General features: G+C 41.6%; 1 protein-coding gene across 2 annotated transcripts in view; it reads right to left on the bottom strand.

Annotated features, from left to right (window-relative positions):
• FER1L6 (fer-1 like family member 6) overlaps positions 1-20,385 on the bottom strand; it is a 67,085-nt gene extending 46,700 nt beyond the window's left edge. For both annotated transcript variants that reach the window (XM_069005443.1, XM_069005444.1), the window contains exons 1-10: positions 20,351-20,385; positions 12,093-12,175; positions 11,270-11,396; positions 10,556-10,610; positions 10,329-10,460; positions 9,550-9,612; positions 4,847-4,925; positions 3,184-3,340; positions 1,930-2,116; positions 138-330 (exon numbers count right to left, since the gene is read on the bottom strand). In XM_069005443.1, coding sequence (XP_068861544.1) covers positions 138-330; positions 1,930-2,116; positions 3,184-3,340; positions 4,847-4,925; positions 9,550-9,612; positions 10,329-10,460; positions 10,556-10,610; positions 11,270-11,396; positions 12,093-12,175; positions 20,351-20,385 — 1,111 coding nt within the window. The remainder of the gene's footprint in view (positions 1-137; positions 331-1,929; positions 2,117-3,183; positions 3,341-4,846; positions 4,926-9,549; positions 9,613-10,328; positions 10,461-10,555; positions 10,611-11,269; positions 11,397-12,092; positions 12,176-20,350) is intronic.
• Between the last annotated feature and the right edge of the window lie 2,221 nt (positions 20,386-22,606).

The following is a 22,606-nucleotide window of genomic DNA, read 5'->3' as shown; positions in this document are numbered from 1 at the left end:
ATTAAGCAACAGAAGGTGTCTCAGAACCAACACTTTAACTCTGGATATTCCTAAAATAGGATTAGCCAGTGCCAAGATCCCATGCAAGTAGATTTTATCTTAGGGGCATATCCTGGAACAGACATTTTCCCCTTTACCTTTGTCACCATCTTGTTCATTTGATATTTTCTTCAGATCAATGAAATGGGTGGCTAAGGCCACATCATTCATGCTGCCTTCATCCCAGACCTGGATTTTGACTCTTCGACAGAGTGGAGGGAACATTTCTTTGAAGATAATCTGTTCATGCCACACAGGATCTGCACAGTTCTTTTGCACTGTTGTCCGGCCCTGAAATGAAAGTCCAGCAAACTTAACTCCAGAGGGGTTGAACTCTGGAGAAGGCAAGGAGTACAGCAGAAATTGTGCTGAGCAACATCTCTCTGGCCATTTCTAAAGTACAAATATCCTATCTTGAAAGTACTTTGGCTTTTCTATTAGCTTGTTCATTTTGCCCTCCATATCTAATAAAAGACCACATTATGGCTAAAGAATTCTCACTGGAAAACAGCAGAGCCTGGAATAAAATCTAACTCCTCAGGATCGTTATCCACTAAAAGTATCTGTAAAACCAGACTTTGGCATTTCTGCTACAAACTGCACATCTTCAAATGTCTTTTGAAATATCTGGGTAGTGGTGATGCAGCGCAGTTTTTTTCATAAAAGACTAAATTCATTGCAGGTGCCAGGCTGCATGTGCCAATGGGATTACTTTAAATGAGGCAATTTATCTAGCATAAAATATGATTATTGTGGTTCATATTCTGGACATATGCCTACGTGCAGGAGGTGTAGGTCCTGGAGCTATTCCTCCAAACCTAAGGAGATGGCAGGACTGTGCAGCCACTGGCCATGGCATGACTTCTGCTTTCACATTAGCTGGGGAGAACTGAGTCAGAAAACCCACCAACACTGCCTATAAAACCATATTTTGCACACCAGTGTCCAAACTCACATCAGTGACCATTACTATGTCTTTGTTAGCCCTCTATTGAACCTGAAGGTGCTGCATGTGTTTGCATGTTTTAACCTACAGTAGTATAAGAAGTAGTACTTTGCAATTTGGATCCACGACAAAACACGCAATCAGCATCAAGAGCCTTGTTCTCATGCCTGAAATATTTGGAAAGGACTGACTGGAGCGGTCCCTAAATTTTTCTTGCACACAGAAAGCATTCTAGCTTAAAATAGTTTCCATTTTGATCCTCTGTTTATTTACACCAGTAATCAAGACAGGCTCCCTGATACAGTGTCTCATGGGTGTACCCCAGGGGAACCAAGCCCCTGGACCTCCTCTACACTCCTCTTCCACCAGAGTCAGAAGCCCCTCTAAGCAGTAATCTGTCACACCATGTTTGATGCTGAAGCTGCTCTAGGAGCAATGAAGCCAGGCAACACTGTGCCACACTGCTAGAATGCTTACTCCACCCACAGGAAAGCTGAGAAGGTCCTGAATTTCAGAGTAATTCAGAAATCAATGCACAGCTCTGAAACTCTGATTGAAGCATCCTCACTGATTTCAGCCCTGCTTCCTTATTTCACTCTAGGGAGACCAGAACATAGCACTTACCTAATACCATGCTGGGTAAATCACTGTCTTGTAACTCAATGTTTTAGTAACAGAATTCTCTTGCTACAGAATTCTCTTTCCCCTCCTGCTGCCTGCCTCTAACCTACTGCTGTGAGGCTGACGCTAGATCTGCTGGCATTAAGTGCCTCCATGACTTTATTTCTGCATAATTTAAGAACTGAACAATTTCTGATGACCAAGATACATGTTTTACCTAATTTATGTAACTACAAGTTAAAGGACATCAGCATAATCACCTGCCTGTAGCACAGCTAATAGGAAAGAAAGCCTACTTTTGTGATCAAGAGGATCCCAATTACCATTTGACCTGCAAACATGACCACCACATAGGGATCCACAAGGTCCTTACTGTCGCCTATGAATGCTTTGGTGACATTGGCCATGATGCTAGAGTTCATCTTCGGAAGTCCTTCTGCTTTGTAAATTCTCACATAAAATCTGGCCCATGGTCTTTCAGACGGAAAGCCTTTGGGGATCAAGAGATTCCTGAAAGGAAAAGAGAAGCCATTTTCTTAAAATTGAAAACTTGGACAATGAAATGATATTTTTTCCAACAGCATTGTGACCTTGAGTTAGCATGCACCTGAGAAGACACAAAAAAGGTGTATGAATTTGCTTTTTCATTTGAACCAAAAAATATATATTTTTACCACTAGAAAATGATACGGCATTACTCAGCAAACTTGTCTATGTGATATAGAATCGGGTCCAGTCAAATGAAGTTCTCAGGACCTTGTTCAGTAAATTCTGAATATCTTAAAGGACAGAGATTTCCCACTCTCTTTGGGCCCCTGTTACATTTGACCATCTCCATGGTAAAAAAAAATCTTTTCTGAAATTCCTTTATTCTTGCCTGCCTCCAAAGCCTCTCATCCTTCTACTGAAAAGAGCCTGTCTCTGCTCTCTTCATGTATTATACCCCTTTGAGTGCTCTTCTTTAGGCTCAAAAAACCAACTCCCACCGCCCTTCCCCATAGACCCTGTGCTCCAGTCCTCCATCAGCTTGGTGACTTTCCACAGACTAGGTCCAGGATGTCAGCACTGACCAGAAACATTGCTTCAGTAAAATTTAAATTATGCTGGTAGCATATTTACCACCTTGAACTTCTGTATTTTACAAGGAGAATGATAATGCACTTGAGTTTATTTAAGGATATGGAGGTATCCATACACACGCATCCGAGAGTGGAGAAGGAATAGGCTTTCCTCATATTTTTTCTTCTTGCTTCACTGCTTTAAGAAATCATTAGTTGGTTTCAGATCAATGAACCTTCTGTCAGGGGTAATTTGTAACTTAGCCAACAGGACTTGGTCAATTCTATCAGCTGCAGAGAAGTGACCCTAACACGCCCTTCATTTTAGATGAGAGGACTGTAAAAACTCTCTTTGAACATGTGAGAACAGCCAAGTGTACAGTGTTATCCTGCTATTAACCCCACGTTAAAAAGGAAAGGACTGAAATGAGGACAGAGGACTATTGAGGCACCTAGTAAGGAAGAAAGCAGTTAAAAAAAAAAAAAACAACAAAACCCCCCAAAAAATTATTGCAGTACTTTTCAATCTGTTCCTCAGTATCAGCTGTTTTCTGTGTAGCTTGTATTGCATCACCTTTCCCAGTCACACTGATGTCACACTTCAGGTACCCCTTGGCTCCTGTCCTAATGTCAGCAGGGTCTGTGAGAAGTGCCCACTTGTCACAAAACTGATGACCTGTAAGAAGGACAAGCTTAAACATTCAAATAGAGGACATAAAAAAATGCAAATATTTTTCCTCTTCACTCCCAGAAAAGGTACATGCAACAACATTTGTTCTGTTGGGGGGATTGTGCTGAAGTGTACTTATATACCAGACACTTCTAGAGAGTCCAAAATGTTGTGTGATCAAAAAGGCAAGCAAAGGATTGATCCAGAGCTTGTGAGAAACAAGCTCGTTTTCATCAATGTTTACTGAGATCAATGACTAAAGACCAGTGGAAGGCTGGGTGAGATTTCAGCAGCTGAACTAAAGCTTTATGAGGAAAGGCCACCTCTTTGACAAGAACTGTCTGAAGATCTCAGAACTCTGTGGCAGCAAAACCCTTGCTGGGTGCTGTGGCCACTGTAACACTGGAAGTCAGCTGAGAAAGGAAGGAAGGAGAGTGGACAGCCTTCAGAGGAAGAAGAATTAGCCAGAAGCAGGTTCAGCTCCATCTTTCAAGGGGGAAAATGTACAAGGCAATTCACCCACAACAGCCCTTTCTGTAACCCTACTTCAAGAACCCTGAGAAAGACCCTAAGATTATATGTTAAGTCCTTGGATGTCACCTTGGGTGGGTAAAGGAGTGGGAAGGAGAGACCACAGTGTATCTGGGATATGAGCTCAAGATCAACCCTCAAACATCACCCTCCTGTTAGAGTGTGAGCAGGAGGTATGGGGCAGAATTCAGAGACTAACACAGCCTGAGCACGGATGTAGACTGCTCACTTCAGATAGGCCATTTCTCTCCACTGACTCTTACAGAAACTGCAGAGAGGGTAGCCTGAATGACTCTACACTCTTCCTGTAACTCTGACGTCTACGGCAAGTGGCCTAAATATGTTCTTTCCCAAAGACAAAGAAGAGACCATGTCCTTGAGTAGTTATGGAAGAGAAAAAGGTACATGTTTAGTGGATGGTTGTGAAAAAAAAAACACCAAAAGAGAGGTAGGTGATCTTCTCTTAGCTTCTAATTTCAGAAAGCACTGAACACCTCTGAAGATGAAAGGTCAAGTGGACCCATGGTCACCTCTTTGTCATCTTCTCTCTCCTGTTATGATCTGTTCCTCCTCTTGTCTTGTGCTCTCCTCACCATTACTTGAACTCTCCATCCTGCTCTCCCTCCCTCTGCTCCTTCTACCCCAACACAGGTGGCAGAGCTTTGGATGCTCTGTAACAAATGAGTGCAGTTCAGTTTTGTAGAACACTCAGCTGCCCACTCTGACCACTTAAAGCAATGCCATCCTTGAAAAGTGCTACCCACCAAGGGGCAGGTTGCCAAGGTGTTTTCAGTATTGAACTTCTTTCCAACAGTTTTTCTGGTACCCTGCTCTCCAAATAGGAAAACAACCCTCCCAAAAGCTTGAAGTTAGTATAAAACACAACCACCTCAGTGGAAAAGCAGCGTATCTCCCTCTCCTCTCCTTCCCTGCCTCACAAACCACTTAAAAGACAAAAAGGGAAGAAAATGCACCACTCACCTGGTTGAAGGTACACTGTACCCAGATCCACTTTAAAGGAGCCTATCAGCACACTCCCAATCAGTTTATTGTGCATAACCTGTTAGAAAAAGGTTTATTAAAGAATGTCACTATCTCTCTTCCCAGTCAGCATAAGAAAGAGCATCCAAACAAAAATCACATTTGGTTCAGAGGCAATAAGCAGCAACATCCAGCACCACCCAAAACTGGGGGCACGTAGCCACAGCAAATACAGCAAGTATTTGAAATATGTTCTTTACCCAACATTGTGCCAATTTAGAAAACAATATAATTGCATCTGAGTGGAATCACACATGTTCATCCCAGGTCCCTGGGTTATAGAGAACAGGAATTAGATGGATGCTCCTTCAGAGCAGATGCAGTTATATTACTTATCCTGCCAGTTTTAAATAAATCATAATGAATATAAACACATGGGACATAATTGGTTTCACACTAGGCTGCAGAAAACTTATCACTTTCTGTGCAATAGCTGAATTGCCATAAAAACTGAGTACACTCGGAGGAGAAAGAATTTAAGTGTTTCTTGGCAACATTTTGATGTGCATATAAACCAAGAGACTCAATTCTAGTCTACCCCCCACAACATTAATGAAATCGGAGAAGTGATATAGATGTAAATTAGATGGCAAGCAGGCCCCAGTGAGTCTGTGTCCGTATTCTTCCTGCCAAGTAATGAATTTAATTTAATTTAATTCAAATTTAATTAATAATTTTCAATTGCCATGATTCCCAGACCTATGTATTTCCGTGTCTGGTTTTCAAATACTTGCATGTGGTTCACTTTACAGACAAGGCAGAGGCTAGCAACATCTTCTAAGGGAAGATTTGCTCTAGAACTGTATTTCTCACAAAATGCATCTCACCTGGTTTCAGAATAGCTTAAAAGGTTGAAGCCTATTCCTTGGTTGTGGAAAAGCCTCTGAAAGAGGCTGAATTTTCTGGAACACCTTGGTCAAATTGCAAAGAGAAACTAAGCTCATTAAACTCCACAGAAGCTAAATCCAAATATTGAAAGTAAACAATCAAGCCTCCGACAGCATTTCAGGAGTCTGGAATACATCACATCTTCTCTTTGGACCTACACATCATAAGTAAGGATACTTCTAGATAGGAAGACTTCTGCAATTTTGCACTGGATTTGGTATGTGAATTTATTTTCTACACTTTTCAAGAGCAGGAAACATACATTTCAAAGTAAAGATCACTGACACCTTCATCAAGATTCACCAGAAAATTCAGGAAATTTCTAGTTGCAGTATAGTGTCAGTCCCTGTTAAGGGCCTATGGCCACTGTGTCACTGTGACCTAAGAAACACACTCAGTTGCCCTTGGTAATTCCTCACTTCGATATGGAAGCAGTCTCCAAAGCTGAAAAATCAAGAGTGGACAAAGGAGCAGTTTTCTTTACTCTGCTATTAAAGCTTAAAATTGAAACAACCTTGATGTGGAAGAGGAGCCAGTGTGAAGTCAATGCTTCATGCACAAGTACTGCTTTTCCTCAATCCCTGGTGCTGTCAGGTCCCATCATAGCACTGGACCCTCCCTCCTATGAGGTTGGACTAGGGCACTCAAAGAGTTGGGAAGAAGCCTTGAAAACTGTTGGGTCTCTCCCTGAAGCCAGGCAATATTACAGCTTTAGAGGAAGTACATGGGAATGCCCAAATCAACAGATGCAACCAGGACAGATTAAAGGGGGAAGAAGGCTGTAGCCTTTTTGTAGGAAAAAAACCTAGGAGCTTCTTTAAGACTCAAAAACAAGATGAAGGTATGTGGTGAGTCTAAAGTGGTGCTGTCTCATTGCTCTTTGCTTATTTCCTCTCCATGACAGCATTTCCAGAGAGTGTCAAATGTTAAATGTGTAAAACTCACTTCTCTGTCCTTGAGGTTTCCTTTGTGAAATGTAAATGCTCCTGTTCCACTGAAATGATGCGGGTTTCCATTCCCTGCAGTACACATTGCTTTTAATGCTGAGGAAATAACTCATTGCTTCTATCAAACACTCTGCATCTTTCCTGATCCTTTTTATTCCAAGTGTGCTTTCTTCTAATGCAACAAAGCAAGTGAGTGTGAAGTTTATAGCAAACATCTCCTGTCTTCTCTGAGGGAGAACATCATGTCCGCACCATATCTAATTAAAGATTAGTGTCTTTTCACTTGATTGTAGATGACCAAAGGATTTTCTTCCGATTTTCTGAATGAGCACAAACACACATAGTGTTACACTGAGGAATATTTCAGTAAGGGAGATACAGTTTTAGCACAAAAAGGGCACCTTAGTTTTATTGTGGTATTACTACAAGTTTGCTGAAATGTATGGGAAGAGAATAATGAAGAAAACTATCTAGTAATTAGCAAGTGCTGGGACATTGAAAGTCTCATCTTTCTCTCAAATGTAGGGTTTGAATACATCTAGACTAACTGCTAAACTGATGGACAAGGGCACTAATCTATTTTGTTTTCCTTGAGCTTCCATATGCAGATAAGTTCATTTTTACAGATTAAGCAAATTTGGTGCATTAATTATTGCTGATAATGGAGGCTGCCAATCTTTGTTTTTTCTTAAACAAGATTTGTGCTAAGCAAGTGCTGTGAAACTTTCCATCCCTCGGGGTTTCCTTTACTCCAAGCACACATATTTCCTCTCTTTGTTTCTGTTCCCCTGATAGATTGCATTCTCCAAAACTATGTTGCAAGGTAATGAATCTCTGTTTTCAGTACCATACATGAGCATTTCCCAAGGTTAGTTCATTGTTGTTACTGAGTTTCTTCCTAAAGTCATTTTTACCTAGAAGACCTTTAATTTCTTAGTGTTGTACCTTCATCAGCTATAAATAAAGTAAGTTTGCTGAGCCTGATGAAACTGTGCAGATAAACAGCAGGTAACGGTGACACATTTTCCCACACCCCCAATGCAGTCAGAAAGCTGGCACTTTCCCCTCCACCACTGGATATATGGAATCTTTATCAAAAGAATGTGAAATTGGAAAGACTGGCCATATCTCAGAGAAAAATAATTCTACATCCCCCAAAGCAGCAGCAGCACCACACAGGAGTTGGTGCCTTGGCATTGTGCTGATACACAAATCATGTCTGAAACACCTATGGGGCCACATGTTGTGATATGTCATAGCAGTGAGGTGATATCTACTCCCATGCCATTGTCAGCCTGTAGTAAATTCTGTGCTCACAGGGAAGATGAGATCAGATCTGCAGATACCTTATGTAGTTATGCACTTCATATATTTGAGCTCTGTGTGTGATACAGTGGATTTGAATGGAACTTTAGGATTCTGACTGTCAGTTTACTCCCAGCATTGGAAACCTAGTTGTCCAGCTGCCCATGTGTAAATGAACATGTTTTATTCTGTAGCTGAGAAAGGTCACTCTATTAGCAGCTCAGAAAAGAAAGTAGAGAGTGATGTGTCTTATAGCTCCTGAGCACTGCTTGTTTCTTTCAAGCTCAACCAGCACACATCTTTTCCTGGTATACATTACTGAAATAGACAAAGCTCTTCAGAGAAAAAGAACTTTTCCTGGAGCAACAACACACTGTTTATTTGCCAGAGAAGTCTCTGACAAAATGGATGGACTTTTAGCAAAAAAAAAGAGTTCACGAAGAACACAGCTTGTGATATTTCTAAATACAAATACAGCACTGTCCAGAGTCTCATGAGATCTTTAATTCCCTAGCAGCTTTGCTAAGTGTGGTGATGAGTTTCGGACAAGATAATTAACACGGCTCCATAGACTTCCAAACTGCACATCATTATCTAATGCTCCAAGTCCAAGAGCATGCATGTCTTCCATCAGGACTGTTCCGAGATGTCACAGAATCATAGAGTCATTTAGGTTGGAAAAGAACTTTAAGATGGAGCCCAACCATTAAGGCAGCAATGCAGAATCCATCACTAAACCAACTGCAACATCCACATGCCTTTTAAATCCCTGCAGGGATGGTGATTCCACCACTTCGCTGGGCAGTCTGTTCCCAATGCCTGTCTACCTGTTCAGTGAAGAAATTTTTCCTAATATCCAAGCTAAATTTCTCCTGCTGCAGCTTGAGGCCATTTCCTCTTGTCCTGTCTCATTGCTTAGGAGAAGAGACCAACCCACACCTGCCTCTAACCTTGTTTCAGGTATTTGGAGAAAGCAATAAGGTCCTCTGATAGTTTTGCTGGAACTTTAGTTGCAGTGAGCAGTGGAAGCAGTACTGAACTCTTGGAGACAGCTCCCAGAGCCCCTGTTGAGGATAAGGCATCTGCATTAATTTAGTTTAGTTAGAAACAGTTATATCTGAGGAACTGATACAAACCAGAAGTTTCAACTCAGTCATTTGGATGAAGTGGCAGCTTGAAAATTAGATGGATGAAGACAGTGAGGAGAAGAGGGACCTAAGCTGAATTTTGTCATTCTACCTTGCAGTTTGCCACTCCAGCAATGAGTGTCCCTGAAAATGCAGACTAAATCTTCCTTTTGGGTTATGCTCCTTCAAATCTCTGCTGTCTCTCCTCCTTATCCTCTCTTCTATCCTTTTTCTGTCCCATACTTTATGCTGACTTTCTAGCACTCATGGTACCTAAAATTATGTTTTTTAAACTACATTAAGAATCATTTTGAGTTGAAGTCACACAAAAAACAATGACCTTTATTTACTGTGCTAAGCTTTCCTAGATACTTACAGAGATGTTGATTATTTTGTCAAACAGCAACACCTGTGGTCCAACGAAATCAAACACAAAGTACTGTGGGAAAAGAGGACAGCAGATCAGAATCATCCTTGTGCAGGTAGCCAGGGCTGTCAGCTGCATGATTCAGCATTCTGTGTTACTGCACAGAGCCTCGGTGAGATGCTGGGGGTGCTGGGGGGCAGTGGTGGACAAAGAAAAACTCTTTCCTTTCCCCTGACACGTTTCTGCCACGGCCCAGACTTGTTTTCTACTCTACTCCTTGCATGGCTGCACAATACTTGCTTCACAAATGCCCATGAGCCTCAGTGTGAATCAGAAGGCATTGTCAAAAGGGACAGGATGCACAAGGAAACGTAAAGGACCTGTTGGTTTTGGGGGTTGTTTTGGCCTTGTTTGTCACCAATTGGAACAAACATATGTCAAGGAAAGGCTAAAACCATGAAATAGTAGAAAAGGGAGTGGAGGTGGTGGGGGTGCAGTGCTCCCAAAAGGATGATTTGAAAAACTGCAGCAGCAGTGGGGGTAAGACAGAATATAGTGGAGAGGGTGGAACAGGTGGGACAGAAGAAAAAGAGCAAATGGATCTAAACCCAAGGGAGTTTAGATCCCAAGGGAGTTTAAATCCAAGCTGGTGCTTGGTCTCCTGGAGAGACCTCCCTGCTCAGATGTGGAAGTGCTGCAAATTTAATTCACCCCCTTATGAGCTACCAAATGGTAGAGTTGACCCAGAGTCACTGAAGAAAGTGTCTTCTTTAAGAGAAAGCACCTACCTCATTGTAGAAAGGGGCATTTGTGCCTTCCTTTACTGTAGTTTGCTTCTTCTCATCACCTATCTCGATGATCACCACAGGATCGATGTTCTCACCCACCAGCTGCCTGGCCTCGATGATGGTGATGGCAATCTGTGGGGCACAAGGACAGTGAGAACACTCCTGGGCTCAGGTGCAGCCCACCTGGGGAATTCACAGGCACATAAGGGCTGTCACCCCCTGCTCACCTGGTAGTTCTGGGATTTCATCTCCTCTTCATGAATTCTAGTCACCAGCTTTGCCCTGTTTAAATGACAAAAGAAGTCATTAGACATCTCTAGGCAAGGGCTGGTACTGGGACACACACTGGAAAGACTTCTCAACAGTAAACCAGGATTATTTATGGCAGACAGCTTTGTTGTGAACTGTTAGGCTTGATTTCATCAGCAAAGACCATCTCTGTCTTTCTCATATACTTTTTGATAGGGAAATGTTTTGCATCCACACAAACCAGTGCAGCTACCTATCATGCATGGCAATGATTTCACTACTTGATCCCATCAAACATTCCCATTCCTCCCCGGACTGCATTCCTCTCCTGTATGAAAAACACAACTACACAAGCTCTTTGCTATAGAGATTGCTGTTCCCTTTGGCTCATTTTCTTTAGCAGAGTTCCTTAGCACAGTCCCTTTGGCTCATTTTCTTTAGCAGAGTTCCTTAGCACAGTTGAAGCACTCTCAGGATCCATTTCAATCTCTTCCTGCACTGGATAGCATCTGGTGATACCACTGAGCTGACAAGTGCATTCCACTCTGTCATGTGGGAGAGCAGGAGTGGAGAGATCACTGCTGTCAGCAAATGGATTTTCTGACAGACATATTGTTCTAGGATAATGCCCTTCCTGGGCAGGGTGGAAAAGGCATTTAGGAGGATGTTAGGTAAGATACATGAAGGAACACCTTTTCCTGTTTGGGCTTAAGGATCCAAAAGCACTGGACAAGGCATCGTTGTTCATTAGGTCTTCCTCTACTTCTTCTTGTTTTCCAAGAGTGTTGTGGAGAAAATTTGCACCTCTATCATGGTCACCTGATGAAGAAAACAAAGAAGTAAAACCCACATCTGATTTCTAGTAACAAAAGTCTCACTTGGAGCAGAACAGTGAATTTATCATCATGAACGGAGCATTTTATTTATCTGGGTGTCCCAGTTAGAGATACTCTCATGGTCTGTATCGAGTAGCATTGATTACAGCAGCAGCTCCCCTCCTGTGCAAAATCATTTCCCATATCTATGTGGCTGTAGCCACTCTCCACACCCCATGTGCACCCATGACAGGCACATGCACACTCCTGAGTAAAGCTGCCAGCTTTATTGAGCCAGCCCATCCAGCCATCAGAGCCTATGAAGGTTGTGTACTTAAGGTTTCTGAAAGAAGAAGAACTTCTGGAGGAATTACACACTTGTAATAAATTATCTACCTGTAAAGTAGAAAAAAAAGCCCCCAAAAATGTGCCATCTCTCTATGGTAAGAGGCAGGCTGACATTTTTAGTTTACCAAATAGAGCAGTATGAACTCACAGAATCTGAACGTGGACTTAATGAAACAGTTAACACAAACAGAATTAGCTCTCTGTTTATTTGGGAGTGATAAGGAGTTTACTGCCTGTTTTATCAATGCTAAGCCTTAAGACACAATTCAAATGAGTTCACATGAAATCAGACCTAATATAATCCCCCACCACCTGCTCTTCCCTGTTGCAATATTGATTTATGAGGCCTTACCCAACACATCTTTGTTTGCAATAGTCAGCCCTTTCTCGCCTTTTTTCTTCTTCTTCAGCTTCATGCCAGCAAACAGCCCCTTTCTGAAAAATTAAAGAAAATTGATCAGCGTTGTATCTCCAAACCTTTTTCTGTACTGGACTCTAATTTAACTCAAGGAGTTGTTAAGAGGGAGTTTTGATTCCCAAGCAAGATCGTTATATTCTGAATTTCCTTTTATCGACAGCAAACAAGAGAAAGCTCTTTTTGCTTCATCTGATTTAGTTTCTTTTTAAAGTTTGGCCATGTACAGGCAAACATAATGTGACAAGAGCCAAAACTTCTGTTCAAACCAAGACAGCAAGATGCAAAGAAAGGAAATAAAACATAAATTTCCAATCTACCAACTTCCCACACATGTAGTTCATTCCTTATGCCTGTGACAAAACCAGAGATAAAAAGGCAGATTACAGGATCCAGATCAAAAGCAGTTTTCCACTGAATTAAGATAAAGACATTTGTGTAAATTCCTTGGTGATGACACCCAAGGTATCAGTGGCACATACACCACATAATTTAGGTAGTTCTCACTCCACTTCAGCAGCAAAGCAATGAACAAGTCTGGACAAGGGTTTCTCCTCAAGCTATATTAGAGAGATGCTTCTGCCTAACATCAGTTCTTCCAAGAAAATAAATATGCCATGTTTCAGAGGGAGAAACAATCTGTGCTGCTTGCGAATTTTGTGCTATTAACTCTACCGACAAACAAGCCAGGTAGTGAGAGTCAAGCACAGAGGATTTAGTACAATAGCAGCATTTTTCAGGTTCTTTGTTGGTCACAAGCATGCAGTGACAAACATTCAGCACATTTCTTTCCCCCCCTGTCATTAGAGGATTTGTTTGCCTAAATTACTGTAGGTATAAAAATTTACCTGGAGAAGCACACAGCCAAACTAGCCAAAACAAGCAGGCACCTAAAAGCTGAGTAAACCTGATAGCAACCAGTGCTCAAACATCTGAAATCATTGGCAAACTCGAGCTGTGGAGGAAGATACTGCAAACTGGAAAGGGAAGTTGGTCATGTTTAAAGGTTGTATTCAGAGCAAACAAATTAAGTTTATTGGCCAGCCCAAGAGAAATGTCAGCAATGTAGGGTACAATAGCAGAAAATGGACAACTTCTGTGTGTCAAAGAATGCTAAAATCTGATCAGTATGAGTGCAAATGTAGTACCCAGACAAAAACATGCTTCAAGCAAAGCAAGAGTCAGACTGTGACTGGAGGGAATAGTCATTAATAAAGCCTGATGTGTTAACTGGGCTGTCTTCCATTATTCTTATGTTTACATAACGCTTGAAACTGCTTAAAGACAGAACTGCAGAAGGTGCCACAGGGTGACAGAAAGAGAACTGGCCAAGCTTTGGATAACTATGTGGTGTCAAGTGCAAAATCCATCTTTGAAGTAAACCAGATTTCAGTCTCAGGTTTTTAGTCTGCCAGAGGTTTGGGCACAAAAAGGCATCAGGCTGCACCTGAGCTCTCCTGCACCCCTAACCCCAGAGGTTACCTTAACCAAGGTAAACATGCAGAGAAGTGCTCCTTGACAGTGCCAGAGAGGCAGCAAGCACAGGTCACTTGCAAGGCTCAGCTACAGGAAAGAAGAGTGTGGGTTTGTTTACCAAGAGAACAGGGCTGCGTTCTCTGTATATGGGATTTGCCAGAGAGAATCTTCTCTGTAAGGGTCTAAACTAAGTAAATGAAGTCTTCAGGGAACTGAATGAATCAATCCTTCAAAACAGGCTCCATCACTTTGATATGTAAACTGCTTGTCAGCCAGTGTCAGTGTGCACACTCTAATACTGTGCACATGGGTAACATCCACACTGCTTAATAAAACCAGTTAGGCTTCTTTAAAAAGTTCTATGGCTACTCTTCTTGTGGTAGACAGTTTGTTCTCATGGAAGGAATAAAAAAAAGTAACCTTTCTCCAAATTTCCACAAAATGTTTTTCACTGAAGCTTTGACATAAATTCAATCAACTGCTGAAAACCTGAAAATTATTCCATCCCTTCCTCCCCAAGATGGTGCAAATTTTAACAAGAAAAAGTTTCAGCCTTCCATGCAGTTATACCAGATTTGATAATGACCCCAGAGTTATCCATACCCATCTATATCCCTAAGCCAGGCATAAAACTGTGTTCCACCTCTAGGTAAACCCCAAAGATATCGTGAGGAAATGTCTCCTGTGTTCTCCCAGGACCTCCTGGCTATCAGCAAGGCACAAACACAGGAAATCAGGAGAGACTTGTGGTGCAGAAAAACTCATTCACCTGTCATGGACCTGTGGGGAGGTTGGTGGTATTACAAACATCAGTGAAGATTTAACCCCCATAATGCTACATGATGCACAAATAGAGGTTTTGCTCCTTCTTGGATCCTACAAGTTAATTTGAGATACAATAAAGCAATATTGTGTCCAAAGAGAAGGCGGATGAAAGAATTCTTACGGGCTACCAAGAGGTTTCCTGTTTTAAGTGCTTTGATTAGAAGCAATTAAAAATCAGCCATCTCAGCTAATCAAGAACATTTCTTAGTTCAAAGAGGACTGAGAGTCCCAGCTGCGTTCACATGGGGATTGTAAAAAAATCTGAAGTTAGGAGAACTTTTTCTTTTCTGCATATGCACAGTACAATGCAGACCTTAGTTTATGACTGTGATTCATTGAGGTTTCTCTGATATAAATAGTAAATAAGAGTGGAACATCAACCATACCCCAGCATTTGACTATACTCAGACCATGGTGAATTTGTACCAGAACTTTGTAAATACAAGGGTTCATTTCCTGTTATCAGTGCCACAGGTCCACTGGGCCTCTGAATTAATTTTCATACTTCAAAAGAAAGACTCTGAAATTTCATTCTCCTCTTGTCAAGGTTCCTCCCTGGCAGCTTCCAGCTTTCAAAAAATTGCTTTCATGCCTTTCTTCTCATTTAAGCTGTTCCATCATCACAGAGGCTTCGTGATCACTTCCTGCACAGCATAATGTTCTCTCAGATGTCCAATAATTGCAATTTGCAGTCTAATTTAAAGGAAAGTTGGCAAAAAACATTGACTTTAGAGCTGTCAGCATGAGAGTTCAAGTGACCTTATTAATACTGAACCTCAGAGTTCCTCCACATTGTTTATTACTATTATATATATATAGTATTTTCTGCCAGCAAAATCTTTTCAGAAGTCTGTGTGCCTGGAGAGTTGATGTAAGAGGGGATTGACTTCTTGCTGTGGGAATGGTTACACACCATCCAGAGACAAACAGGAACTCCTGGGCTGCAGGTTACCTACCCCACTCTAGGCACTCACTGTAGGATGGCAGAGAACACTTCTCCCTTGCTTACAAAGTCAGAAGAATAAACTGAGCCATCTAAACACAGGCACGTGCAGCTCGAGGAGGAACCTTCTGTCCTCTTCTACAGAGTTCCCTCTCCATGCAGTTTTCCAGCACTTGTTCAAGCAAAACCCAGACTTGGGCTTAGCATGCATTAGACCAAGATTCTTGTCAAGGTCCATTTTTGTAGTCTTGAGATGCCCTTCCCTTGTGCTGGTGTGTGAGCTGCACTCCTGGTGGGCACAGAGGAATGAAACCAGGGAGTGAGATTTGGAAATACAGAGGACAGAAGCAGATACAAAGCCTATTTTATCCAATACATCTCCTGAGACCATCCAGTTCTGACATGGACAAGGCTGAGTGAGCTGCCAATGTACTCCTGGCAGCAGAAAATCCTTATTGGAGCAGCTGCCCTGCTTTTTCCCCCAAGTCCCTTACTCCCTGGAAACAGCAATCTCAGTAAACCTTTTGGAACCAAAAATGATTTAGTTCAGGGATGATCAAAGGTTTGTGCAGCTCAGCTCTGAGTCAGCTCCAGTGCCTCAGGATTGTAAGCCATGGGTATGGTGACTGCCTTGGCTGAGGAAGTATTAGAAACTGAAGAAAGAGGAAAAACAGCCTTCCTACACACGAATGTAAATTTTGTTAGGTGGGTTTGTATCTTTGGATTTTGTTATTTGCATTTTGTAAGATGTCTTGGTGGGGTTTTTATTCAGCTCCTTAAAATTCCACTTCTTTCAATGTAAGTTCATTTACAAAAGTGTTTTTCAGTAGATTAAACAGTACTGCACTAGGTGAATAATTATCTAGACATGATTAGTTCTAATTTCCATGAAATAAACACAAGCGACAAGAACCTAATTCTCTAGGTTATAAAGATGTTTCTCCTTTTCAAATGGAAAAAAAAAATTGACATGTAAGAATGACTCTTGGCTCATTTTATTACTTCCACAATATGCACTAGTCAAAGAAATTGAAAGGAAAAGTAAATTATCTCATAACTTAAACCCCTTTTGCCAAAGAATAAAATATAATTACAATACAAAGATGGGGCTTCAAAATGAAAAGTCTTACCAATCTAAAAGAGTCACATAAGCACTGGTGGTTAATTCAGAACCATTTTTTATTAAGATAGTATGTCATTTGTGATAATAAATGAAGTCCCAGAGAAGAAATTTATTGCATTACATTTAATTATCAAAGAGGGCTGAATAAAATAAATTCTATGATCTTGGGCATATGGAAAGCCAGAAAATCTTAATGAGTGGTTACTGAGGTACTCATTTCACACCTTCTTTTCTCAGTGTCCTGGGTTGAGGTGTATTCTATTACCATCCTCATGAGCTGTGGAAATCAGGTGGGGCAGTGTTTCCTTGCCTCCTCCCCCCAGACTATCTTTCTGTTAATGGCCCATCATTGTCCTGCTGCATGACTCAGAGATAACTCCCTCCGGACTATCTTCTGTTAATGAGCCTAATCAACACTTGGCCTCATGACTCATTACCCCATTGTGAGATGCTCCAACCAGAGGGAGGAACCAAGCATCCCATCGTGGATATAACTGGGACTCTGAGCACCAAAGAGATGGGGGGGGCTCGGGCTCCACTGGATTTCCAGAGGACAGGAGCTACACAGCCACCACTGGACTTTCTGAGGAAGAGCAGACCCCTTCTACTACAGGATCACCACTTCAGAGGATTGCAGCCACCATTCCACCAGACTGCTACCACTACCCTGCCTAACAGGGACTCAGGTTGTATCTTGACTCTGTCAGTGTTTTCTTTTACTTTCTTTTCCTTTTCTTTAATTTCCATTAAATTGTTATTCTGACTTGGTGCCTCTCACTGGTTTGTTTTCAAACTAGCACACTCAGGATTATAGAAGTTCAGGGAAAGACTTTGCCTGTTTATTCATTTAATTTACTCTGTTTCCCAGTGAAGGGTTGCTTCATTCAGTATACTGCCAGATCCTTCATCCTGTTTCTGTAAAGAACCTCCCTTTATCCCCATATCCATTATTTCTGCTGTGGTTCTTTCAAAGCTTGGAGCTCCTACGAGCTGCCTTAACCTGTTTACATTTTTCTTGATTTCTCCCAGTTCTGCTGTTTTGACAGGTCCAAGGATTTGCAATAGGGAAGCTTCAGCTCTTCAAGAAGGTGAACACAGAATCCTGTATGACAAGCTGCAATTTAAAAAACAGCTGTGGCACACACACAGGTTCTGAATCTTGGGGTTTTTCATATCTGTGTGACATTGGGATTTTACCTGTCTTGTCTCAACTATTAATATCTCATCAATTAGAAAACAAAATTGCAAGCTGACAATACAGTGGTCAGGATTAGTTACACACTGGCTCTGTGCATTCAAGAACAGGCTCTAAAATAGCTACTCAGGAGAAATTCTGCTGTCTTCAAGGATAATTCTGTGTGAAACTTCAGTTTCTTACACTGCAGCGGTCAAAACCTGAAATCAGCCATTAGAAAGTCATAATTCTGAATTCATAATTTATGAAAATTCAAAATTTTCATAATTCATAAGAAATGAGAAAAATATGTCAGGGAACATCTTATGCCACTAAATTACTGCATTTTGGCTACAGCTTGCTGCTTTGTCTTCCCCTCTCAAAAGGAACCCAAAACTCAGCAATGCAAAGAAAACACTGTGAAGTGTGATCAAAAGAAGGTCCTGGCAGAGTCTATTCAGCCTGAGAAAGAGACGATAGCCTGGTTTTCAGGAGGTGCAGTGAGGTAAAAACAATGAAGCATGTCTCAGAAGTGTTGAACTGGCCACCAAACACTAGAAAATGGTCCTGGAGTCATCCTTGGTGGTCTCTGAAGTCAGCAGCTCAGTGTGCAGCATCATTTAAGAACACCACACCATGCTGGGTGTTGTCAGGATGGGTGTTAGAAAGAAAGGAGCGAGTGTCATTTTGCCTCTAAAGCACTGGTGAACCTACACAAGGTCATTACACAGGATCACAGAATAAATCAGGTTAACAGCTCACATTCTGTGTGCAGCTTTGGCCTCCACATCTCAAATAAGGCAACAGGGTTAGAGAAGGCACAGAAAAAAGGCGGGAAAAGTCAGTTTAAGACAGACTGAAACAGTTGTAACTGTTCCTTTGGAGAGGAGATAACACAGTGGGAATAGGATGAAATTTTATAAATTCAAACTGACAAATAGGGTGAAAGCAGAACTGCTTGTTACTCAGAGTAATTCACAGCACCAGAATAAGGATGCACTTGACGAAACAAGACTGAAAATACTAAAAGGACCTGACAGGGATGTATCCATTAACGCTTGTGATAAAAATGTTCTGGATGCTAAGTAGAATGGACCACAGAAAGTGCCCAGGCTCATGTGCTCTCCCTGAATATTCCATCCTTTTGCCACTGCTGGAGAAAAGCACAGTGCCAGATGAACGCAGGATCTGACCTCACAGGATATTTCTCCTGTTCTGGTCATTGCCTGATCATAAATACCAAATCTGTGCATGGCTGGGTCACCTGGCAGTCATGCTGGATTTGAATCAGGTATGGGTTCATGATCATGTTTCTGTCTGAATGATCAAAGCACACAGCACAAGTTTTTGCCAAAATTATACCTAAACCAGCATAAAGCCTGATAGTGAAAAACACTAAAAGTGGAACACACTTGAATAGGAAGCTGAATTCATCCCCAGTTAGCACAGCCTCATGTGATCACTATGTTTTTGAGAGGTACCTGGATTTACTGTATTGTTTAACCACACCTGAAGTGGTCTTTGGAAGTGAGCTATAAAATAATGAGTGACATGGAAAGATGGAGAGAAAGGGAGTGTCTCAGTTTCACTCCCCAGACCACAAAACCACAGTGCTCAATGGCATTATCAGGCAACAAGTTTAAAACAAATGAGGGTGTGAACAAATGAGGTGTTCTTCAGTGAGACACATAAATCATAAGATGCATTGCAAGGAAGGTCGTTGAGTTAGAGAATTCAGCGATATTTTGAACATATTAATGGAGTTTGTGGACAGACAGTCTGATATCCATTCAGCTCAAACTTAGGTACATGAAACTGCTAAGGGCCTTGCTCATACCTATTTCACAAACTGCATTTCGAATTATCCACCTTTGGCCCCTCTTGGGAAGCACAAACGGGTTTGACACAGTTGCTTCCATGTTTTTCAGCATTTTAATAAAAAAAAATTGTTTCTCTAGATGCAGAAGAAGAAATATCAGGCATACTGATACACACTCTGAAGAAGCTGTAATTTGAACTTTTGCATTGTGCACAGCTCTGCCTCAAATGATCTAAAACTCCAAACTCTGAGACGGTTTCAGAAACAGCAGCACCACAGCACAGAATCTCTACAAACACTGGCCGTTTACCCTGGTACACACAGCCTGTCCCTTCTGCAGAAAACCAATGACTTTTTATTGACAAATTTAGCATCCTTATGCATCATGAGTCATGACAGCAAGGAAGCCACATCCTGAACAGATGCAAATTAGTGGTCATAGTCAACAACTTTTCTCATGTCAATGCACAAGAGCTGGATAACAGCTCTACTAAACACATATGCCTGCAAAACAATGCAGTTGTTACATGCAGGGAGGTAATTTCTTTTGTTCCTGTGCCTCTTAGAGCTCCTTCCTCCCTGTACAGGGATCCTGAGCTGTCACCTGCTGAACTCTGAAGGACTTTCCATGACTTTGTGCAGTTAGAAATTATTAGACAGCACAAGGTATTTTAGACTAGATCTATATCAGAAATAATAATCACACCTCCAGGAACAGTTAAAACAAGCATTAAAGGACTTGTTGATTTTCTTTTCCTTCAAGGAAAAGTCTTTAAATATAATTAGCTGAATTTATTCAAACCTTGGAGGAATTTCCTGAGGGGATGAGACATACCTGTGGGCCTGAGGTGCTGCTGTTGAGAGCTCCATCCTGCTGTTTATCTTTCAGTCTTTTCCTTTTACATTGTGAACAGGCTCTACCAACTTCCAGAACCATTTACATTGGAAAGGACCTCTAAGATCATCAAGTCCAACCACTAACCGGAGACTGCCAAGTTCACCACTAAACCGTGTCCCTGAGTGCCACCTCTCCACGTCTTTTAAATACCTCCAGAGACGGTGACTCAGCCACTTTCCTGGGCAAGCCTGTTTCATTGGTTGATAACCCTTTCAGCAAAGAAAGTTTTTGCAGTATCCAATCTAAAACCTCCCCTGGCCGCATTTGAGACTGTCCCCTGTTTTTCTTGCTGGTAGTGAATGTGGTGCCTGGTTAGTCAATCTGGTAAACACTGAACAAGAACAAAGATTTATTTTAGTGCAAATATTAACTCCTCTTGCTCTGCAGAGATCTGCAGGAGCCAGTCAGTTGTGGAAGGCCTGCACTGCTCTTGAACAACAGCTCCAAGCTAAAAAGCCACCAGGATTTTCACACCCACCAAGACACCTTGAAGGAGTTTAGATTTCAGACAGCCTTAGCAACCACTCTCTGGAAAAATAGGCCTATCTAAAGTATTCTTGCATTTGCACTCACTTCTTTTTAAATAAGAACATTTCTTTTTCTCTATATTCTTTTTTCCACCCATAGCTTGCCCAACTTCTCTCTATTGCAGCCCAGTGTACAGGGCTTTGGATTGTGGTTCCCCCTTCTACTCCTCCCACCTCCCCAGTTCAAAGGCTTAATATCTGTTATTTTTAGTTAATAAACCAATATATCAGTCACAACTCTTGCCTCCAGTCTTCTAAGTACAGCTACTTCCTCGACATTTCCTCTTGGACATACTCCAGTGCTTGCTGAGAACAAATCACAGAGGGACAGGACCACTTTTGTTCTGCACTTCCCAAAGGCCATTTTTACATTGTTCTTAACCTTGTCTGATGGGAGATGGCCTTTAAAGAGGACAGTATATTACCATGAGGTGGAACATCTCATTAAGGAATCTCATCTCATTTGGAATTAAATATTTGAACCCCAGCAGAAGGATTAATTATTCCCAAAATACATAATTAAGTTCCCTGCCATGATGAAGTACCCATAGCATGTGAGGTATCAGTAATTTTGCTGGAGTGAAAAATGCAGAGAAATTAGATTACAACAGGCAGCTAAACCCAAGTGGTCAACCATGGTCAAAATTCTCCATCCTTTTGTTTCTTTCAGCAGAATTTAGGGAGATAGCTGCCTCTGCACACTTACTTGTTCTTCCTCTGTTCAAGAAGATTCCACCCTAGCTGTCCACAAGCTGCCCTGCCTTTCACCAGCATCCATCACACTCTTGTTTGACTTGAGTGATTGAGCACAGTTCTGCTCAGAGGAGAAATGGTAATTAAATCGGATATCTCATATGCTCCTGTATCTTTAAAAAGCATATGCAAAATTCCTTTTTCTCCACTGGAGTAGAAAATTAATGCTTTTTTTTTCATTAATCCTTCTGAATTTTGCAATTAGCCCCAAGTTCTTGTGCTGGCTTTAACTGGGGATACTCATCTTAAATTTCTTTTCTTTTTCTCATCTTCCTTGTCTTTCCCAGTTTTGGGTAATGATATGCCTATGCTACAAGCAGTTACTGTTGCTTTACCTAGCTAATTCCCTTAAAAGGCTTAATAACTTTCGCATTAAACAGCATGAGCTACACTAAGGAAGGGAATTGGAACATGGATAATAGCACATAATAGCACACCTAGTCAGGCGGACTGGGCTGACAGCAGAACAGTGTGGTCCCCTGGGACACTCCACACAGCATGGCCATTCTAAAACACTTGGACCAAAGTGAGGTTTTAAAGCACCCTGCACTTAGATGAAATCCTAAACACTCAGAGCAGTCAGTGAGCCCTCTCAGTGGAGAGGATGCTTGCAGTCTGCTAAAATTTTAAAAAAATTCTCTCTTGCAAGGCTGAATTGAGAAATGATTCATGAGCTGTACAGAATGGTTTCACTACCCTGACCTAGAAGTTGCAACCAAGTAAGCAGAACTGGCAGCTCTGCAGGAAAAAAGCTGACAGGGAGAGAGAGAGAGTCCTGGGCACCCAAGTACATACCAGTAGATGATCAGTTTTGTTTACCAACATCCTGTCAGGCAACCAAACTCTGCTTACCTCTCCAGAGAGCTTCTCTGCCCCACTGCAAGCACCCTACACCACCTAGGTCTCAAACAGC

This window comes from Aphelocoma coerulescens, chromosome 2 (genome assembly GCF_041296385.1).
Source record: "Aphelocoma coerulescens isolate FSJ_1873_10779 chromosome 2, UR_Acoe_1.0, whole genome shotgun sequence".
NCBI lineage: Eukaryota > Metazoa > Chordata > Aves > Passeriformes > Corvidae > Aphelocoma > Aphelocoma coerulescens.
The sequence above is the reverse complement of the archived record's forward strand: the minus strand, read 5'-3'. Positions and strand labels throughout refer to the sequence as shown.